At 38.8% G+C, this 18,910-nt stretch overlaps 1 protein-coding gene across 5 annotated transcripts in view; it reads right to left on the bottom strand.

Annotated features, from left to right (window-relative positions):
* The window catches only part of NR1H4 (nuclear receptor subfamily 1 group H member 4), a 57,312-nt gene extending 40,514 nt beyond the window's left edge, over positions 1-16,798 (bottom strand). For 3 of the 5 annotated variants that reach the window (XM_088025666.1, XM_028121636.1, XM_028121637.1), the window contains exons 1-2: positions 16,720-16,798; positions 344-709 (exon numbers count right to left, since the gene is read on the bottom strand). In XM_088025666.1, the coding sequence (XP_087881792.1) occupies positions 344-709; positions 16,720-16,798 (445 nt within the window). Of the gene's footprint in view, positions 1-343; positions 710-6,710; positions 6,820-16,719 lie in introns of those variants that run through there. The other 2 variants (XM_028121634.2, XM_028121635.1) reach the window with 1 other exon arrangement.
* Positions 16,799-18,910: the final 2,112 nt, after the last annotated feature.

Genomic DNA, 18,910 nt, shown 5'->3' with positions numbered 1-18,910 from the left:
GAACCCCACGTCAAGCTCTGTGCTGGGTGTGGAGCCTGCTTGGGGTTCTCTCTCCCTCTCTCTCTCTACCCTTCCACCTGCTCGCTCTCTCTCAAAAACAAACAGAAAAAACCCATAATCTATAAATTTATTTTAACCATATGAGAGGTTGTAAATAGGAAATAGCTTACTTATATATAAGCTAAATACACTAAAAGTCTTTTCCTAGAGATTTAGAACAGGTAGGAGTGGAGGAAGAGAAAATGGGAAGTTATTTGGGAAAAGGGAAGAATCCAGTCTGAGGGATTTCAACAACCAATAGAGTAAAACCTCAAGGAGAAAATGGCCAACCAGAGATGCTTACCTTTACACCCCTCACAGGTCAGTGCATTATAATGGTATCCAGATGCTCTGTCTCCGCAAACAACACATAACTCATCCCCTTTTATTCTCCCTGCTGATGCACCCATTCGGGCCTTTTTTGCTACAGGAATCTCTGCTACCTCGATCTCTCCCTGGTAGAGAGCCTCAGCCGGCATTCGCCTGAGTTCATATATTCCAGGAGAATACCACTCCTCAGGCTGCTGGGGGTAGAAACCCAGGTTGGAATAATAGGATGATGAGGAAATCTGTGGTTGAACTTGCGGAAATGGAACATTGTTGTATTGTGAGTATGGTTCCACTTCTAGATTCTGTCCCAAAGGTCCTGCTGCTTGTTCTGTTAGTACACCTGAACAAGAGTAACAAAATTGGAATTAATGTCTAAGAAAAGACCAAAATTTAACTATATAAAAATTGACAACTTTTTTACAGCCAAAAAAAAAAAAAAACACTGCAAAAGGATTTAATGACGAATTACAAGCTCAGAAAAATATCTGCAACATAAAAGACAGACCAAAGATTCATATTGTTAATAGGTAAAAAGCACTTGCAAACCAATAAGAAAAATTCAACAACCCCATGGGGGGAAAAAAGGATAAAGGATATGAGTGGACAGTTTTTAGAAATACAAACACAAAATGTTTTATAAACGTACAAAAATGCACTCACTTATCAACAATTAAATTTAAATTTAAACTGCAATATAAAATACGACCATGTTCATCCTCAAATGAGTAAAGGTTAAAAATGCTCAATAGAACAGCAAACATTCTTAGATGACAATTTTTCAGTATCTTAGCATTTGAAACTCAAATACTCTTTTAACCCAGCAATTAGACTGCAAGGAAATTTATTTGAGAGATAGGCATGTATCTGTGTGAAAGGCTTCTGTAAAGATGTCCATGTGCAGGAACATCTATAAAAACTATAAATCAGGAACAATTTAAATATCCACCAATAGGAGTCTGGTTTAAATAAATTACATTATGTCTATGCACTGAAATACTATGTAGATGTGAAACAATGATTTAGATCTATATGTACCGATAAAGAAAGGTTTCTATGATATGATGCTATTTGAAAATATTAAACTATAGAATAATATATATATTTATGTGGGTATTAAAAGAACAATGTGTGTGTGCACACGCATGCACAAGGCAAATTTCTGCATGATACAAAAGAAACTGGATGATGGTGACTGGAAAGTGAGATTGTTGCTTTGTTTTCTGGGGTGGGAGGTTGCACAGTCTTTCCACTGTTTGTAACTTTGCCATGTAGATTAGTATTTTAATCATGGTAAAACAAAGAAGGAGCTTAAAAAAAAAAAAAAAAGGAGTACAGTGCCTGGAATTGCGAGTGTGGTTCAAATCCCAGTCCTGTTACTTATTTTCTGTGTGCATGTTGGTAATTTATTTAATGTCTTTAAGGATCAAATTTCTCTTCATAAACCAGGGAATAATAGGTACCTCATTAGGTTGATGTGAGAATTAAACAAGATAACGCATGCCAAGCACTTCGCTAAATGTTTGGCACACAAGGAGTGCCTGATAAATTATAGTTGCCATTAAAATAGTAATAATAATTATTATTCTACTGCCATTATTACAAAATGAGACTTTTAGCTATAAAACCTCTAGGTATTAGAAAACTATCAGGTTGTGAAAATGCTTCTATTTCCTAGAAACACAATCTACTACTCTAGAAAATAAAAATATTTAAACTATGCAAAACACTAAAAAATTTAATAAACTAAATAAGATAGAGGAGAATATACAAATGTGTCTAACTCTTCAAAGGATGGTCAGGCAACCCTAGACTGAAATTCCAACTCCACCTCCGATGAACAGTGGGACTTTGGGTAAATTCCTGAAACTACTGATGAACCCCAGTTTTGATGGCAGTTTTGATCCTACCTTTTCTTTTCCAGCCATTTCTCCTGTTTTGACTTCTCTAATCCTTGAATGTGCATTGCTGCCTCCAGACTCAGGACCTCCCTTCCCCACCCTGAGCTCTGCTGCTTCCTGAGCCTGGAACCTTCTGCAACATAGCCATTTGCTCACAGGGCTTCATCTCACTATTCTCCACTTATCTATCTCTAAATTTCCTTTTAAGTATAGCTTCTCTTGGGAAGTCTTCCCTGACTCTAGGTCCCTGGGTGTTCTGAGTCTAGTTACATGGTACTTACCTATCCTCCCCTGGGCTGCCCTTTGGTCATCTCTAAAGAAAAGACTTCATGTTCGATGACCTTAAAGTTCTCCTTTATATCTAAAATCTCCATAAGTATATGACTAATAGACTACGGGCATGAGAATTCAGGGCTCTTCTATAATGGCAAAGTGGAATATATGCATATCAAAAGTTTGTTGAAAAGAATGCTTTCTGCATTGATCCAGAAAAAGATTGTCGAAGCACAAAGTATACACTATCTGGGCAAAAATTAACTTCCTGTCTTTTATGCCTGACTTCTCCATATAAAACCAGCACTGAGTCAGTATATCTGACAAAGTTTGGCAATGGTGCCTTGTCTTATTACCACAAAATGGAAGAATATGAAAAGACGATATGATTACAGCGAAAAGAAGAGATAAAATATAATCAAAATCCTGATCTATTTCATAATTAAATATGACTAAAATTTGTTGAGTGAATAGGTTTGAAAAGAACTGAAAAGCATTAAAAGCACTAGTTTCACTTATACTTATTGCTGAATTTTATCCTCCAACTGATCTTACCCCATCAATTACCTGTTCCCACCCCCAAACCCAGAATCTTTCTGCCTGCAGATCCAGTAAGGTGAAGCAACTTGCCTGAGGTCAAACAATTAATGATAGAATCTGGATTTTACAAAATCCAGGGAAATGTGTGATTTTTTTTCCTCACGTGACAATTCCAAGATCGCAATGCATTGTTTCAATAAAACTAGTATTCTTGTAATCAACAGACACAATGTAGTCCCAACTGAAGTCAGATTATGGTATCAATATCATATCGGTCTTTGGAATCATTTCAAGCAAAATGGAAAGCTTTTGCAAAAACATGGATACTATTACAAGAAAACATGGTAAGAATACGAGAACAGCACATAATATTACTAAATAATGCTTCTATCCTCAAAGCACATCCACTTGTAATATTTCAGTGTCCCCACCAAATCTCCACAGCATGCAGGCAACTTATAATAAAAAGCCCAGCATGGTCAACATCACCCAAAATATTGGGATTAGAACAACTTCCATCGTTAACTGACTGAGACTTTGAACGACTGCCTAAAACTTTTCTGTTTTAATTTCTTCTGTAAAAGGGGACTATTAACACCCAGGCTTGCTATCTGCTATCTGCTATCTCATAAGGTTGTTCTGAGTATAGAATAAAGTAGTTGAGAAAAGGTTTTGATAAGTTGGATGCCAAAAAACATGTTTGTTTCCTAAAGAGCCTAGCAAAATCCTGATTTTAATAGTTAGCTGATAGTTAATTAGTAATTATTAACACTTGGTCTGTTTTGATAACATAAGTTTAGGATACTTCTTTCAATTATAAATATATACTGAACACTTGCTATTTTCCAGACAGTGTGCTAGCCTCTGAGAATACAATAGTGAACGAGACAGAATACAGATACAAAAGGCCCCCCCAGTCACTCTCTATACATGTGAGCACATGTGTTTGTGTGTGTGTGTTTGTGTGTGTGTATGTGTGTGTCTAGAGATGTCAAGGGCTGGGACAAAAACAAGCAAACAAATACCAGAACTTTCTGATAGAGCATCAGATGTGGAATGCAAAGAGTAGGTCAACTTTAAAATATGCTTTCTAAAAAAGTAAATTTATTTCTATTTTAATACAATTTAAAGGGAATAATAATATATGAATATATACCTATAAATTTAGATTTATCAGTGCTTTTCCAGAATCAGTATATCAAAAAGTGGGGGAATTTGTACTCCTTTATGACAGGTAATGCTCCCTGAGAGTTTAGGAAGAGCTTTTTTTTTTTTTGTGACTTATTTATTTATTTTAGAGAGAGCGCAAGCAGGGGAGGGGCACAGGGAGAGGGAGAGGAAGAGAATCTCAAGCAGACTCCCCACTGAGGACAGAGCCCAAGGTGGGGCTCAATCTCAGGACCCTGCTGATATCATGACCTGAGCCAAAATCAAGAGTTGGACACTTAACCTATGAGCCACCCAGGTGCTCCTAGGAAGAGCTTTTAAACGGGAACACAAGAACAGACAGACCCCTGGGGTGTCTGAGACCTCCTGCAAAGGAAAGCAAAACTCTTCTGAGTAGAGAGTCTCTAGCATTCAGCAGTTTCTCTAAAGGGATACCATCTAAGGGAAATTTCTGAGGTGATAGAAATGTTTTGTATCACCAATATGGTAGCCACTAACCATATAAGAATATAGAACACTTGAAATGTGGCTAGTGATATTGAGAAACTGAGTTTTAAGTTTTATTTAATTTTAATAAGTAAAATTAAAAATTACATAGCCACATGTGACTAGCAACCAGGAGTTTGTGATCAAAATCCCTGTGTACCCAAATGGGAGAATCAGGTTCATGTTGTAATGAAGGCACTTTGCCATGATCTCACAGTTTGTTCCTGATGAGCCTGGTAAGGGTTCACATTATATCCATTTTTTTACCCCTGGCACAATGCTGACCATAGTAAATGTTTCATGATCTTTTGTTAAAATGTTTCATGAATGGGAAAATTGCCTTCTCTGCCTTCCTTTAATCCTAATCCATGGTTTCTTAACTAGATGATACGGCTTCATTTGTAAGCTGTTGGCCATTCGTGGCCTCTGCGACGTTGGTGCCTTTCCCTGGCTAGCCGGCTGATCACCTCCTCTGTGAGGCCTCTCCTAGCTCCCCTTGGTTAATCTCGCGTACTCTCTGTCTGCACCATTACTGTAGCACACAGAAGCATATACAATCGTTTGGTTTGTTTATAGGCTTGTCCTCTACGCTAAACTTGAAGTGGTATGACACACTGGTTACAAGGGCCCTGCTGCATAGACAAATCTGGATTCAATTCACCTGCAACTTGCTAGATGAATGAATTTGGCAACGATGTTGAACTTCTTTAAGCTTCTCTTCCTCCCTCTATAATGTGGAATAATACAGTACCTGGGTGAAAGGTTGTAATACAGATAAGCTAAGACAAAGAATGTAAACTGCATCGTGCCAGACACAGAATAAACATTCAATGCATTTTATTTTATTGTTGTGGTAAGCCTGTGAACTCTTTGGGGAATATATTAGGTTATATTCCCCCCCCCCGCCACCTTTTTTTTTTCATTCCTGATGCCTTACACAAAGCCTAACACAGTGTGCTTAATAAATATCTGTTAAATGGAAATGATGGAAAAATTCGCTTCTCCTGCCTTCTAACTAATTTCCTAAATACAGTGTCAGTCACTTTTATACATCATATTTAAGTAAAATAGTATGCTGCTAAGTCTATGATCAAAAATATGTTCAAAATTATAATTATTGTAAAAATGATTAGAGTTTCTCTTTTAAGTGAAAATATAAAACATAAGATTCTGTTTTGAAAAAAATATTAAAATAGACAATATTATATTATATAGTCTACATTTTAATTATAATCTATGTTTTACTTCAGAGAAAACAAATAGCCTAAGCCTAAAGCTGAACTCTTTATTCATCTGATTTTCCATTGATTTGGGAGAAATCTGCTATGAAACTAATTTAGTAAATCAGTGTTTCTCAATCTCTTTTTATTTTTCTCACCACAACCCATAGTTTGAAATACATTTTATATCATAATTCCTTTGTACACTTAAACATATGTAGAAGTAATTGAAACAAGATTTCCATGAAATAACACTTATCCTCACTTCTTGAAGTGCATTCTGACATTTCTACTCTGTTTCTATTCTATTCTGTTCTATTCTATTCTATTCTGTTCTATTCTATTCATTTTCAATGGTGGTCATAAGCCACAAATAGACTTCATGACCCACTAGGATCTGAGACATACCATTTTTTAAAACACTGCATTAAGTAACGTACTTCAAAGTGCTTTTTCAAGTGTCTACAGGCATTAATGTTAGAACTGCCTAGTGTTTAACTTGAAAAAATCTTGCTAATTTCACATAATATTTAATGAACAATTTTAGGGAAAACATACTTAGATTTTATCTCAATGAGATACTCACCTGCCTCAAATCCTCAAAAATTACCCCGCCCCAACTTCTCACCCCAGTCTTCCAGATCTGACTGAGACATCTTCGACAGAGATCTGTTGCTAAAATCTCAAACAAAAGCCCCCCACTTCCTCAGTCCAATTGCAAAGATTCGGCCAAGAGCACCTGTGAATAGTGTCTTACCTTTATCAGGCTTCATGCTCATCATTTCCATGATAAATCCTGATGATGTGTGCCTATGGCGAGGACTACTTTGAATTGGATTTTCTAACCCCTGAAACTGCATTACCATTCTTAGCTTACTCACAGCAACTGAAAATGAGACTAGGTAAGGAGCAATAGAGGCCAGAGGTTCTTTGGTTTACTGATTAACTTCATTACAGAGAAGAATATTTGTAAATGTTTATGAGAAAAGTCCTCAATGCCAAGTTGCCTAGTAAGCTGGAAACCAGTGTCTTAGCTAAATATTTTTGGGGAGCACTTTCCAGGTTTAGAACTTAATATGTAGAGTAGGTTTCTGTTCAGTGGCTCTAAAAGTGGATTTGGGGTCAAGTGCCATGCTCTGTGTCTTGACATTTGTTCCTATCCATATAATTTTGTTATGTCAGGAAGCATTAAAGCATAATGCTTAACAGTATAAGGCCAAATGATCTGGGTTTATATCCAATGTTAGTGGAAGTGTGTCCTCTCCCTCCAAACTGGTATGTTGAAGTTCTAATCCACCACAGCATGCGACATTATTTGGAGAGAGGCTTTTTATAGAGGTAATCAAGTTAAAACGAGGTCATGAGGGTGGCCTCTAATCCCGTATAACTGGTGTCGTTATACAAATGGGAAATGTATACACTGAGACAGACAGACATAAAGAGAAGACTGTATAAAGAGATACAGGGAAAAGACAGTCATCTACAAGCCAAGGAGAGGTTCAGGAATAGACACTTCCCCCACAGGCTTCAGAAGGAATCAACCGCTAACCTCTTGATTTTGGACTTCTAGCCTGAAGAACAGTGAAACAATCCATTTCTGTTCTTTAAGCCACCCAGTCTGATCCTTCATTACAGGCTCCTCAGCAAACTAATACAACGAGACTCCCTTGGTACTCACTAGCTCTGTGGACATGGACAAATTCCTGAACCATTTTCTTTCACCATTTCCTCACCTGTAAAATGGGGCTGATAACCATACAACCTCATAGAGTTACTATGAGCATTAAATAAGATAATGTTTATAAATGCTTAGCACAGTGGGTGGTTACACACCATCATTACATTGATGTTATGATTATTTGGCTTTGGACTCAGGTTGTAGGGTGGCTTGCTTACTGAGTAGGAATAATTTCTGCAGCATAACCTGTGGATATCAAGCCTATGATTGTTGGTTATTTTTTGGAAGAGAGGACTTTGGAATAGGATTCAGTAGGCCCAGGGTTAAGCTCACACTTAATGCAACCAGACGTCCTGTAGAACCTTAGGTCAGTCTCTCAGCTTCTGTGGGCCTCATTTGTCTACATCAACAGATGGTAAAACATAGATAATAATTCCTGCCCTACTTCCCTCATAGATGTGTTGTGAAGATAAAAACACAATAAATAAGCAGTTTGAAAGGCAAAAGTGATCTATATAAATGCAATCATCATTGCCAAGACATTTCTATAGCCTTCACACATTTACAAGTGGTTCCATATGCATTACATCATTTGATCCTAGTTGCATCCTCTGAGGAAGGTATTTTTTATGATGCTCTATCTTCTACTGTATTTTATAGACTCTACAAGGAAAATCAGGATGCTAAGTGATTTGTCTAAAGTCATGCGATTAGTGAGGCATTAAGTTAGGACTTTAAACCAGGTCTTCTGACTCAAACTCCATGGTTGAAACACTTAGGCACACTTGCCCTCATTGCCATGAAAGAGGAAAAGAGTGATGGTCCATGGTTATGTCTCAGTTTGGATTGCCAAATTAAGACTTATGGTTTGCAAAGCTATTCTCAATCCTCAGTCTACTTCTGACCTCATTCTCCTCTCCTCACAACCCCAGAGCTATCATTGCCTTGGGAGGACCATGGGTGGGAGAGCTACCCAGAAGATGTAAACCAGGGCAAACTATCTCTGAATCTTCTATCTTATTTTTTTTAAGATTTTATTTATTTATTTGACACACAGAGAGAGAGAGCATAAGCAGGGGGAGCAGCAGGCAGAGGGAGAGGGAGAAGCAGGCTCCCTGCTGAGCAAGGAGTCCAATGTGGGGCTCAATCCCAGGACCCCGGGATCATGACCTGAGCCGAAGGCAGATGTTTAACTGAATGAGCCACCCAGGTGCCCCAATAAATCTTATTATTATTTTTTTTGGATGTAGTGTTCCATGATTCATTGTTTGTGCATAACACCCAGTGCTCCACGCAGAACATGCCCTCTTTAATACCCATCACCAGGTTAACCCATCCCCCCACGCCCCTCCCCTCTAGAACCCTCAGTTTGTTTTTCAGAGTCCATCATCTCTCATGGTTGGTCTCCCCCTCCGATTTCTGCCCCTTCATTCTTCCCCTCCTGCTATCTTCTTCTTCTTTTTTTTTCTTAACATATATTGCATTATTTATTTCGGAGGTACAGAACTGTGATTCAACAGTCTTGCACAATTCACAGCACTCGCCATAGCACATACCCTCCCCAATGTCTATCACCCAGCCACCCCATCCCTCCCACCCCCCCCACCACTCCAGCAACCCTCAGTTTCTTTCCTGAGATTAAAAATTCCTCATATCAGTGAGGTCATATGATACATGTCTTTCTCTGATTGACTTATCTCACTCAGCATAACACCCTCCAGTTCCATCCACGTTGTTGCAAATGGCAAGATCTCATTCCTTTTGATGGCTGCATAATATTCCATTGTGTATATATACCACCTCTTCTTGATCCATTCATCTGTCGATGGACATCTTGGCTCTTTCCACAGTTTGGCTATTGTGGACATTGCCGCTGTAAACATTGGGGTGCACGTACCCCTTCGGATCCCTACATTTGTATCTTTGGGGTAAATACCCAGGAGTGCAATTGCTGGATCATATGGTAGCTCTATTTTCAACTGTTTGAGGAACCTCCATACTGTTTTCCAGAGTGGTTGCACCAGCTTGCATTCCCACCAACAGTGTAGGAGGGTTCCCCTTTCTCTGCATCCCCGCCAACATCTGTCGTTTCCTGACTTGTTAATTTTTAGCCATTCGGACTGGTGTGAGGTGGTATCTCATTGTAAATCTTATTATTTTTTCTAAAGATTTTATTTATTTATTTGAGAGAGAGAGAGAGAATGAGAGATAGAAAGCACGAGAGGGAAGAGGGTCAGAGGGAGAAGCAGACTCCCTGCTGAGCAGGAAGCCCGATGTGGGACTCGATCCCGGGACTCCAGGATCATGACCTGAGCTGAAGGCAGTCGCTTAACCAACTGAGCCACCCAGGCGCCCAAATCTTATTATTTTTTAAAAAAGAATTCTCTACTGACTTTCTCAATGGTCAAACAAATGGGCCTCTTGCCCTCAGAAACTGCTATACTAACAAGGAAATGAGTAGGACAATTTAGCTGATCCAGGAAACTGTTGTTGCTGAGTGAAATTCACACAGGATATTCTCATAAGACTGACTGGACCCCTTTGCTTCTCTCTTAGTGATGCCCAACTGCCTCATGCTGTTTTTTTTTCTAAAAATACATTTTTCCCCTGCCATTCTGTGCACTGAAATACTAGCCACTAGCCATATATGGCTACTTAAATTTAAATTAATTTAATTAAATTAGAATAAATTCCTCAGTTATGCTAGTTTTATTTTAAGTGTTTGATAGCCACATATGGATAGTGGCTACTGCACTGGACAAAGCAGATCTAGAATATTTCATCATCATGAAAAGTTTTTTTTTTTTTTGAGCATTGTGAATTGTGTAAGACTGATGAATCACAGACCTGTACCTCTGAAACAAATAATACATTATATGTTAAAAAAAATCATCATGGAAAGTTCTATTGGTCCTGTTGCATATGGTACTTGGGAGCAATGTGAATGACATGTTATGCATGGTAAGTGGGAGTATCAGCTATGAACCCATGAAAAAAGGGAAGTCCCAGAGCCAATGTTGGCAATGCTTTTCTGAAAACTATCCTTGAGAAGAGAGTTGGTCAATAGACTTTGAGTAATTTAATCTCATTGGAAAGTCTTTCTCCACTGAGAAGGTGAAGTGTTCTCTTTGCCTTGTTCCATAACCATCCAATTCTAATTGCTTATCCTGATTATATTCTGGATGCCACTTATTACCTATGGAACCTTAAGCATATTATTGAACATCTTTAAATCTCCGCTTTCTCACCAGTAAAAAGGGAATAATAAGGGTATGTACCTCATAGGATGTTGTGAGAATTAATATCAGTGGCAGATAGTTATGGAGCACTTATGATGTGCCAGGCATTCTTCTGAGAACTTGATTAAATAAAGCAAGTCACTTGCATAAAGTTGAGGCATTTGCCTAAGACCTCATACCCATAAATGACAGAGATGAACTTGAATGCAAGAAGTCTGCTAACAAATCTAAAATGTATTTAAGCATGATATCTGTCATGTAGAAAGCACCCAAGAAATAGTGGCTGTTACCATTATCACAATTTTTTTTATTCCTGAAGATGTATAAGTTTGCAACCTGATTTTATAGTCAACCTTCCTCAGCTTATTCTGAACATCCTTGAGATCTGTTTCTTAGCCTGCAAGGTTGAGAGCAAGGCCGTGGATGGCAATGGAGTTGCCCACCAGCCCACAAGTGCCCATCACCTATCTATAATTCTTCATCTCCCTCCATGCTTTTTCCAAACTATTCATGCCTTATCAAAAGAAGTAGTAGTCCATTTTGCCATAAAGAAGGTCTCCGTCGGTGGTTCTCTACATCCTACCATTTCTTAACTCCACTAACAAGGGTTACCAGATCTGAGATTCCTGGGAGAGCAAAAAACCAAGCCATAGTGAATTAATAAGAATCTTAGATATTGCATAAATCTGTGGAAAAGATGTGGGTCAGAAACAATACTTAAATTATGCTAAAACAAAGTTTCAGTTTTGTCTGAGCCAATGGTATCTTTCCATCTTCTGGAAATTTTCGGCTGTGATTTACCCATTAGATCAGAACTACCTTCACTTGAGTTAAACCCAGTGAGATAAACCCAGTCAATTCAGATACCTGAAGTCAAATTCAGAAATATTCCACAAAACTGCATCTCAAGACCTTGAATTTTAAAACATCTGGCTGATTCTGTAACATCTGAAAGATTCTTTTAATTTAAGCAAAAGACATAAGCAAGAATTTGATTCCAAAGTAAGTATCTTCTAATAAAAATAAAGCTTTACTCAGAGAAAACAGGCATAAGCAGCTGAGAGAAGCACAAAGTAATGAAAAATAGCTAAAGGAAAGGGATTATGGGAGAGAGGCCTCCTGCCACTTGCTGGGCCTCATTCAGAATGGGTCTTTGGAAAGACTATTAGATATCCTGAAAAAATTAATATAAAAACATGGATTCTACAGCTATTGTTAGCAATGCTGTAATATCAAGATGAGATAGAACATGTGTTTCCTTCTTTAGGGCACCCAGATATTTATTTCCATACTGTTGGTTTTTGTTGGCTCCATGAAGATTCTTTGCATTCAACAATGTAAGATAAATAGAACTTCCTTCCCTTAACGAGTAGAGCGGTGTTTGTCATTTCAACAATTTAAATAATAACAACTACATTGCAAACTCTGGATTAATTATGTTATGTGATGCCTTCAGAACCCTTTCCCACGGAGCCATTCAATTCTCCTAGCAAGCTGTGACGTGTCATCATTATCCCTGTTTACAAGGGACAAAACTAAACTTCAGAATGTCTCCATGGCCTCCAAGACTATTTCTCTCAATTTCATTGCTTATTTCCACTCACATTCAGTGAACTTTCCCCCATATCCCTAAGCTAAGAGAACCAGGACTCACTGCACTGGGAACAATAGGTAGGGGAGCATGAGACAGTACCTTCTCTTGCTTCTTCTGTCTATTGTTAGAATGCTTTCCTGTTAGTCTGAAATTCTGCAGTTTTCTGAGTTCTTAAAGCACAATTTGCTAAAAGAATACACAGGTTGTATTTAACATGCCATCTCCTACCCTATTCACCATTGCAAACCATGGGAAGCTGTGGACTTTGCCATTATTACCTTTTATTATGCACTAATTGCATAAAGATCCTGCCTTCTTCACTCATCAGAGAAGCCTTTCTCAATTCACTAAATTAGTATTTGACCAAGTTTCCTGGCTTGCAGGATGTCCCAAAGGAAAAGAGACTTATGTCTTTTGGGTCACCATGTCCTTCCATGCCAAGTCCTGTGTGTGGATTGAGTTACCAATGAGCTAGATTCCCATCTGGATTTGTCAGGGACATTTGGCTGCAGAATAAATTAAAGGACCTCACAAGGTCATTCCAGCCCCATCTCTACAATTCCACTCTGTCTAAGGTTCTTTCCTTCTTTTCTGCAAGGACCAGCCTAAGAAAACAGAACTATAGAGCAAATCCGCACTATCCCCCTTCCCCCTCAAAATCTTAGCCTTCCTTTGAGTATTTAAACTGATTTGGGGGAAAAATCCCATTTATAGTATGTGGCAAACCCCTCTGGTGGCAGTGTCACATCCTTCAGCCAACCCCTCATTTCAGCTGTAGCCACAGCAAATGATCACACGTGATCTCAGACTCACCTTGTACTCAGTCTGTCATTTCAGGAGCATGCCACACAATTTTTGCTTTCTGCCCAGAACTTCTCCAACATCATAGGAGAGAGACCACTTGGCTTGATTCCACTCGGAGTAGTAAAAGCACAACCCAGAAGTGCCAGAGAGCTCATGCCCCCAACGGTGATCTTCATCCTGTTAGTAACTGTACCAGTTCCTAGTCCCTCAGAAGACAATTCTCCATGCTACTCCCCAGGGGTGTCAGGTTCCCCCATCCACCTCAGTGACCCTCACATCTCATCTCATGTTGGCTTTCCTCTTTCCCTGTCTCATGACCCTAGTCTTTTGCTTCCACAACCCATCATCACCTCTCACATAAACTGCCTGCATATAAGTCCTTGCTTCGGGCTCTTCTCCTCAGGGTAACCGTTCATACATGTGGAGCTGCTTCCCCTTCCCCTTAAGCAAAGCCTTCAGAGAGTGAGGGGTCCATAGCCACCTCTGGAAGACACTGAAAGGCCTCACTCCAGAGGTCATGACTGTCTCTGGTGCCCATGAGTGAGTACTCATCAGTATTTACTGAATAATCTTCATATTGTCTTCCTAATGTCCTAACATGGAGATTTCATTATGGCCCTTATAGTCACCTGCATGGGGGAGGACCATACCTAATGCCACCTTAAAAGTCACATCGTGTGCCGAATGAGTACCAATGAGTCCAAGTCACCACTTTCTGGCACAACTGTAGCAATTTGTGTACTCAAATGTTAAAACTAGGCAGTGGTTCCAGAATTCCCAGTCTAATAATCTCCTTTTACTCTTGCTGGTTAATGGGAATGCAAGGTCCAGAGCCAGTTCTCTAGACCCTTTCAACTGCCCTAAATAAAAATGAAAAGACAAGGCCCTTCCGAGTCTATTCCAGATTTTGAGCTTTTGCATTTACTATTTCCTCCACCTAGAATGTTCTCCTTGGCTTCTTGCCTTTCAGTCTCAACTCAGTTGTCAACTCCTCAGAGGCCTTCTCCGATCACACATTAGAATAGCCCCATCCTTCCAGTTACTCTGATATCACCCTTTCTTGTTGTTTTCGTAGCACTCACGACTACCTAATGTTATTTTGCTTCTTTATTTATTTGCATGTTTATTGTGAGTCTACCCTCCTCTAGGATCTTGCCTGTCTTATTCCCTGCTTTATTCCAATGCCCAATATATAGTTGTTACTCAATGTTTGGGTAAAGACATAATAGCTATCCATATTCTCTACCATAAGCCTCACTCTCCTGTGTTGTAACAACATGATAGCTGTTATTCATTACACAGACCATTGGAAAAGAACTCCACTCTCCAGCTAGTTGAGCCCATGGGTTAACACTTGCGAGTCTCTGGCGTATCTCAAAAACCAGGAATGGTGAGTTAGGCACTGCCAGTTACTCATCCATGGGGCAGAGTGTTTTCCCTGGTGCTCTGCATCCTAAGCTCAGGGTGGGAAGCCCAAAGAATCCATCAGTGTCATCAGGACACAAAAGAAGATGGGGAGGAGGAATAAGGAAATTAAAATGCAAGGCTTCATCCACCCCTTCGGCATACCTTTAGCTCAGGTTTGTTAAGTAGAGTGAGGCTGAGGGCCTGGGAGGAAAGAGATGTAATAAAAATACTTAGAGCTAGCACTAGAACTTAGTGCAGAAAAGGAAAATGTGTCCCAATGGCCACACTGGATATTAGTTTATCAGGAGAGAAGACCAGATGAAGATTTGAGGAAACTGCTCCAGCCAGGATTAACAGCTGTGCTTGCAGCTCACGCAGCTTATACTTTCAGAAATCTTAATGACAGTGTTAGGAAACAAGATGAGAACGTGGTCTAGCAAAGGAGAGCTGAAGGAAAAGCAACACTGAAAGCATGAGTCACAGTGCTTCCTTAAGCAATCATTCCCAGATGCTTCTAACTTGACAGCACCCCCACAACTTTTTTCTATCTGCTCACATCTTTTTCACCTCATGTTTGATGAGGTCAGCCTTCAATCTAACGTGCTTGCTTAGAGATCTTACCATGTAATCATAAAATTTCAGTGAGGTGAAAAAATAATCTTAGGTGAAATTTTCCTTAGTCTATGATAATGCACTTAGAGTTCTAATTATCCTGTGAGTTCTGATTAGTAGACAAAAATTATGAAGATGTCTATGCACTGACTATTTTAAGGACTAATAGAAGGGTAGACCAGAAGCAAATGGTCAGGTAGCTGGATAGGGAAGTAGGGCCCATTGGCCTTGAATGCACACACATGATGAAGAAAAGCCAAATGGAAGAAATAAGACAAGTATGTCTGAGAACCGGCATTTCATAAATAATTACTACTGCCATTGGTCTTTCTGAGAGTTACTGGTAAATATCTCTTTTTCCCCCTAAACCTCTTTTCTCCTTTCCTTTATTTATTACTTGATTCTTATTTATCAAATGCAAACTGGGGTTAATAAAATATGGTCACTGCCCTTAAATGCTCTTATACTGCATGGGGCAGGTAGATATGTAAACAGGTAATACAAATAAAGACCTCTCCTTGGAAGTGACCCACTAAACCATTACACACTAAGATGCTAATGACTAGTAGGTAATAGCATAAGCTATTAATTAATCTCTTTCAAGGATGTCTATAACCAAATAGGGGATCATGCCTTTAAACATTGAATTTTGTGGAGTTTCAAATGTTTGCATTTTCACTATCATAGTCTACCATGGTCCATGCACTAATGTAGAGTAGAAAACTGGGAGCATCTAAGTTTCCCAGCAGGGCTATTATACAGAAGGGAATTATTTTACAAGTGGCAAAAGGCTTCCCTACCCCATCCCAAATATTGCTGCTTTTCAGTCTTCGCTGATGTTCCCAATTGAAACTCTTTATAATGAGTTTTTTCATAAATGCATAAAGTGAAGCAATATATCATTTTATGGTATCATCTAGTTACAGATCTACTGAAAACAACTTGGAGCAGTTTGTCCTCAATCCAATTTAAATGACTAATCATGACATTGTGCCATATGTCCCCCAGCACAAGAAGAATAGTGGAAAGGAAACTATAATCTAAGTAACCTCAGCATTTTATAGGTATAACATTAAACCATAAGAAGTATGATTTCATACTTTAGTACATGCTATAATAATATCAGAATTAGCCTGTACCCGGAATCCATTTCTACTCCCAGCTCTGTTAATTATCTAGCCTCATGGCCTTGGACAAGTCACAAAGCTCTCAGTCTTATAGTCCTCATCTATAAAAAAGAAGACTATTAGGTTCAATAAATCCAAGGTCTGAGCTACCTCTAACCTTGCATAGTAGCTAATGTTTATTGAGTACTTAGAAGGAACAAAAACTTTTGCCAGGCTCTATTGGATTCATCATCTAGGCTTTTTTCTCCTATATTTCCAAGTTGCACTTTGTTTTTACTTGTATTCAAATGAACTTGACAACTCACCAAATAAATTGTCAGAAAGAGAAAATTCTTCTGTGACAGGTAAGTGGGAGTGTTCGATGAGATTCATTCTTGATCCCATCCAAACTGTTCTATTTGAGAATGCCCCTTCGTTATGGTGGTCTTCCAAAAAGGAAAAAAACTCTGAAAGACAAATAAATAAGTAGAGAGTTTGAGGAAGGGTTGGCAGTTTAGATAGTTGGTTAAGAGAGAGAGATAAGGAGGAAGCAAGCTTATTCACAAAATAGCAAATGGATCCCTTTGTAGATACTTTGCCATAAGCTTTCTGTACATATCTGTTTTCAATATTTATCATTTTTATACCTCATCTGGACTCACAAATGTCCAGGATATGTGCTTTCAAAAGAGATACTCTCTAAAGTATCTGGGAAACACCATATGTTTTCATTTAAATTTCAGCACTTGAGAAATTTGGGCAAGATTTGATGATATTTTGGTTATGTCTTTATTTCTTTTACAAATAGAAAAAAATAGAAACAAATACAAAGGCATTGACTAAAAACAGGATAAATTGATGACTTATTATCTTAAGCCTTATTCCAAAGTTGAGCAGGTATTTACAAAGACACAAAAGTGATTTCAGACCACTTTCTGCTGGAATCTTCTTGAGTAGGTACTATGTCAGCAAATCAAAATTTCAGAAAGTGTTCTCTCAGATCTTAATTTTTGCTTTTTAGAGAAAATTTCAGGGGCTTGCATTTTCACTCTCAGGGTCTACCATGGTCTTATATTTATGTGGGCTAAAAAAAACATTATGGTATAAAGAAAAATAATGGTAAATCTCACCAAAGTGTCTGAAGTTTCATCCTGAGGAAATGTCCAGAATGAATCCAAGAGCCCAAAAGAAGCAATGTCCACTTTTAGTTATATTTCTAGGTCTTCTTTTCCTCCTGCCTTCCTTCCTTCCAATATGTCTCCTACTTTCCTGAAGAGGTAATTTGAAAGGTCAAGTAATGAAAAGTTGTGCTATCAGAATCTCTTTTCCAAGTCTGTTTTCTGAGGATGGTTTTCAAACCTTTTTATCTTGTCTCTACCAATAAATCATTTTGTCTACAAATAAATATTTATATTTGCTATTCAGGAAGAGAATATAGGGCTTCTACTGGACAAATATGTATTTCATTAGAATGTCCCTACTATTATGTCTTTATTTATTTCTCTTTCACCCAGCAGAATGTTCCAGTTCACGCAGAAGTGAATTTCAGATACACTGGGCTGCTGATAACGTAGTCTACCATACTATGCTGCTGCATCCATTCCTTTATTCATGCTTTGAAAAAACATTTATTGAGAACTTATTCTGCACTAGGCTCTGGGCTGGATCTTTGGAGATAAGACAGTAAAAGGAAAAAGAAGTGTCCATGACCAATGACATCAAGCTTAATGAAGAAGAGAGACATTAAAAAATAATCACGCGTATACACAGATGATTACAGAGCATCATGAAAGCTGTTGATGAAGCCTAAGATCAGGATGCTCTAACAGAGAGGTTTGGGTGTGCAAAGGAGTGAAAATAGGGAAGTAGCTGATGAAGGATGTAGTTTCAAGGGCAATTTCTAAAGATGGTCAAGTCTAGGGCACATCTGAATTGAAGAGAAGACACCAGAGAGTGGGTGGTTGAAGGGGCAAGAAAGAGAGAGAACCTCCTGCTACAGGATACAAACCATGCGCACTGTGGGAATGCAGACAAATCTAGGTCCATCTAGTGAACCAATGGTATGCCCCTACCAGAATCTATTCCCCAGGAAGCCAAGGGGCCTGTTGGGAAGAAACCCATTCTAAAGTCAGGTGGAGCCAAACACCATGACCTTCACCCTAAAGCAAAATTAAGTCTTTGAGAAATGTGTAATTCTCCCTGTAGTACAGTGTTTGGCCAATCCATACTGGATTCAAAAGGCTTTCCTGCCACCACAAGGTGAGAGGGAAGGCAATAAATAAAAATGAAATCTAGAAGCATTGATGTATAAAGTAGAGGTAGACACTTCCAACAGAATTCTTCCAACAAGTAGGAGAGAGGACTCATTTCAGCGCCACCCTTGTGCTCACACAACTCTGCCACATATCACAGTGGAACTTTGACCCCAAGAGGACCACGGCCTTTCTGGGGCAATTGTGTAATAGTAGCAGCATGCTAGGTATCACCATAACCCTCAGAGAAGCAGAGGAATCGTGA

Source organism: Eumetopias jubatus, unplaced genomic scaffold (assembly GCF_037043125.1).
Source record: "Eumetopias jubatus isolate StellerSeaLion01/CBP00866 unplaced genomic scaffold, mEumJub1_p1.0 scaffold_8, whole genome shotgun sequence".
Taxonomy (NCBI): Eukaryota; Metazoa; Chordata; class Mammalia; order Carnivora; family Otariidae; genus Eumetopias; species Eumetopias jubatus.
Note: the sequence above shows the minus strand (reverse complement) of the source record. Positions and strands in the feature narration are given on the sequence as shown.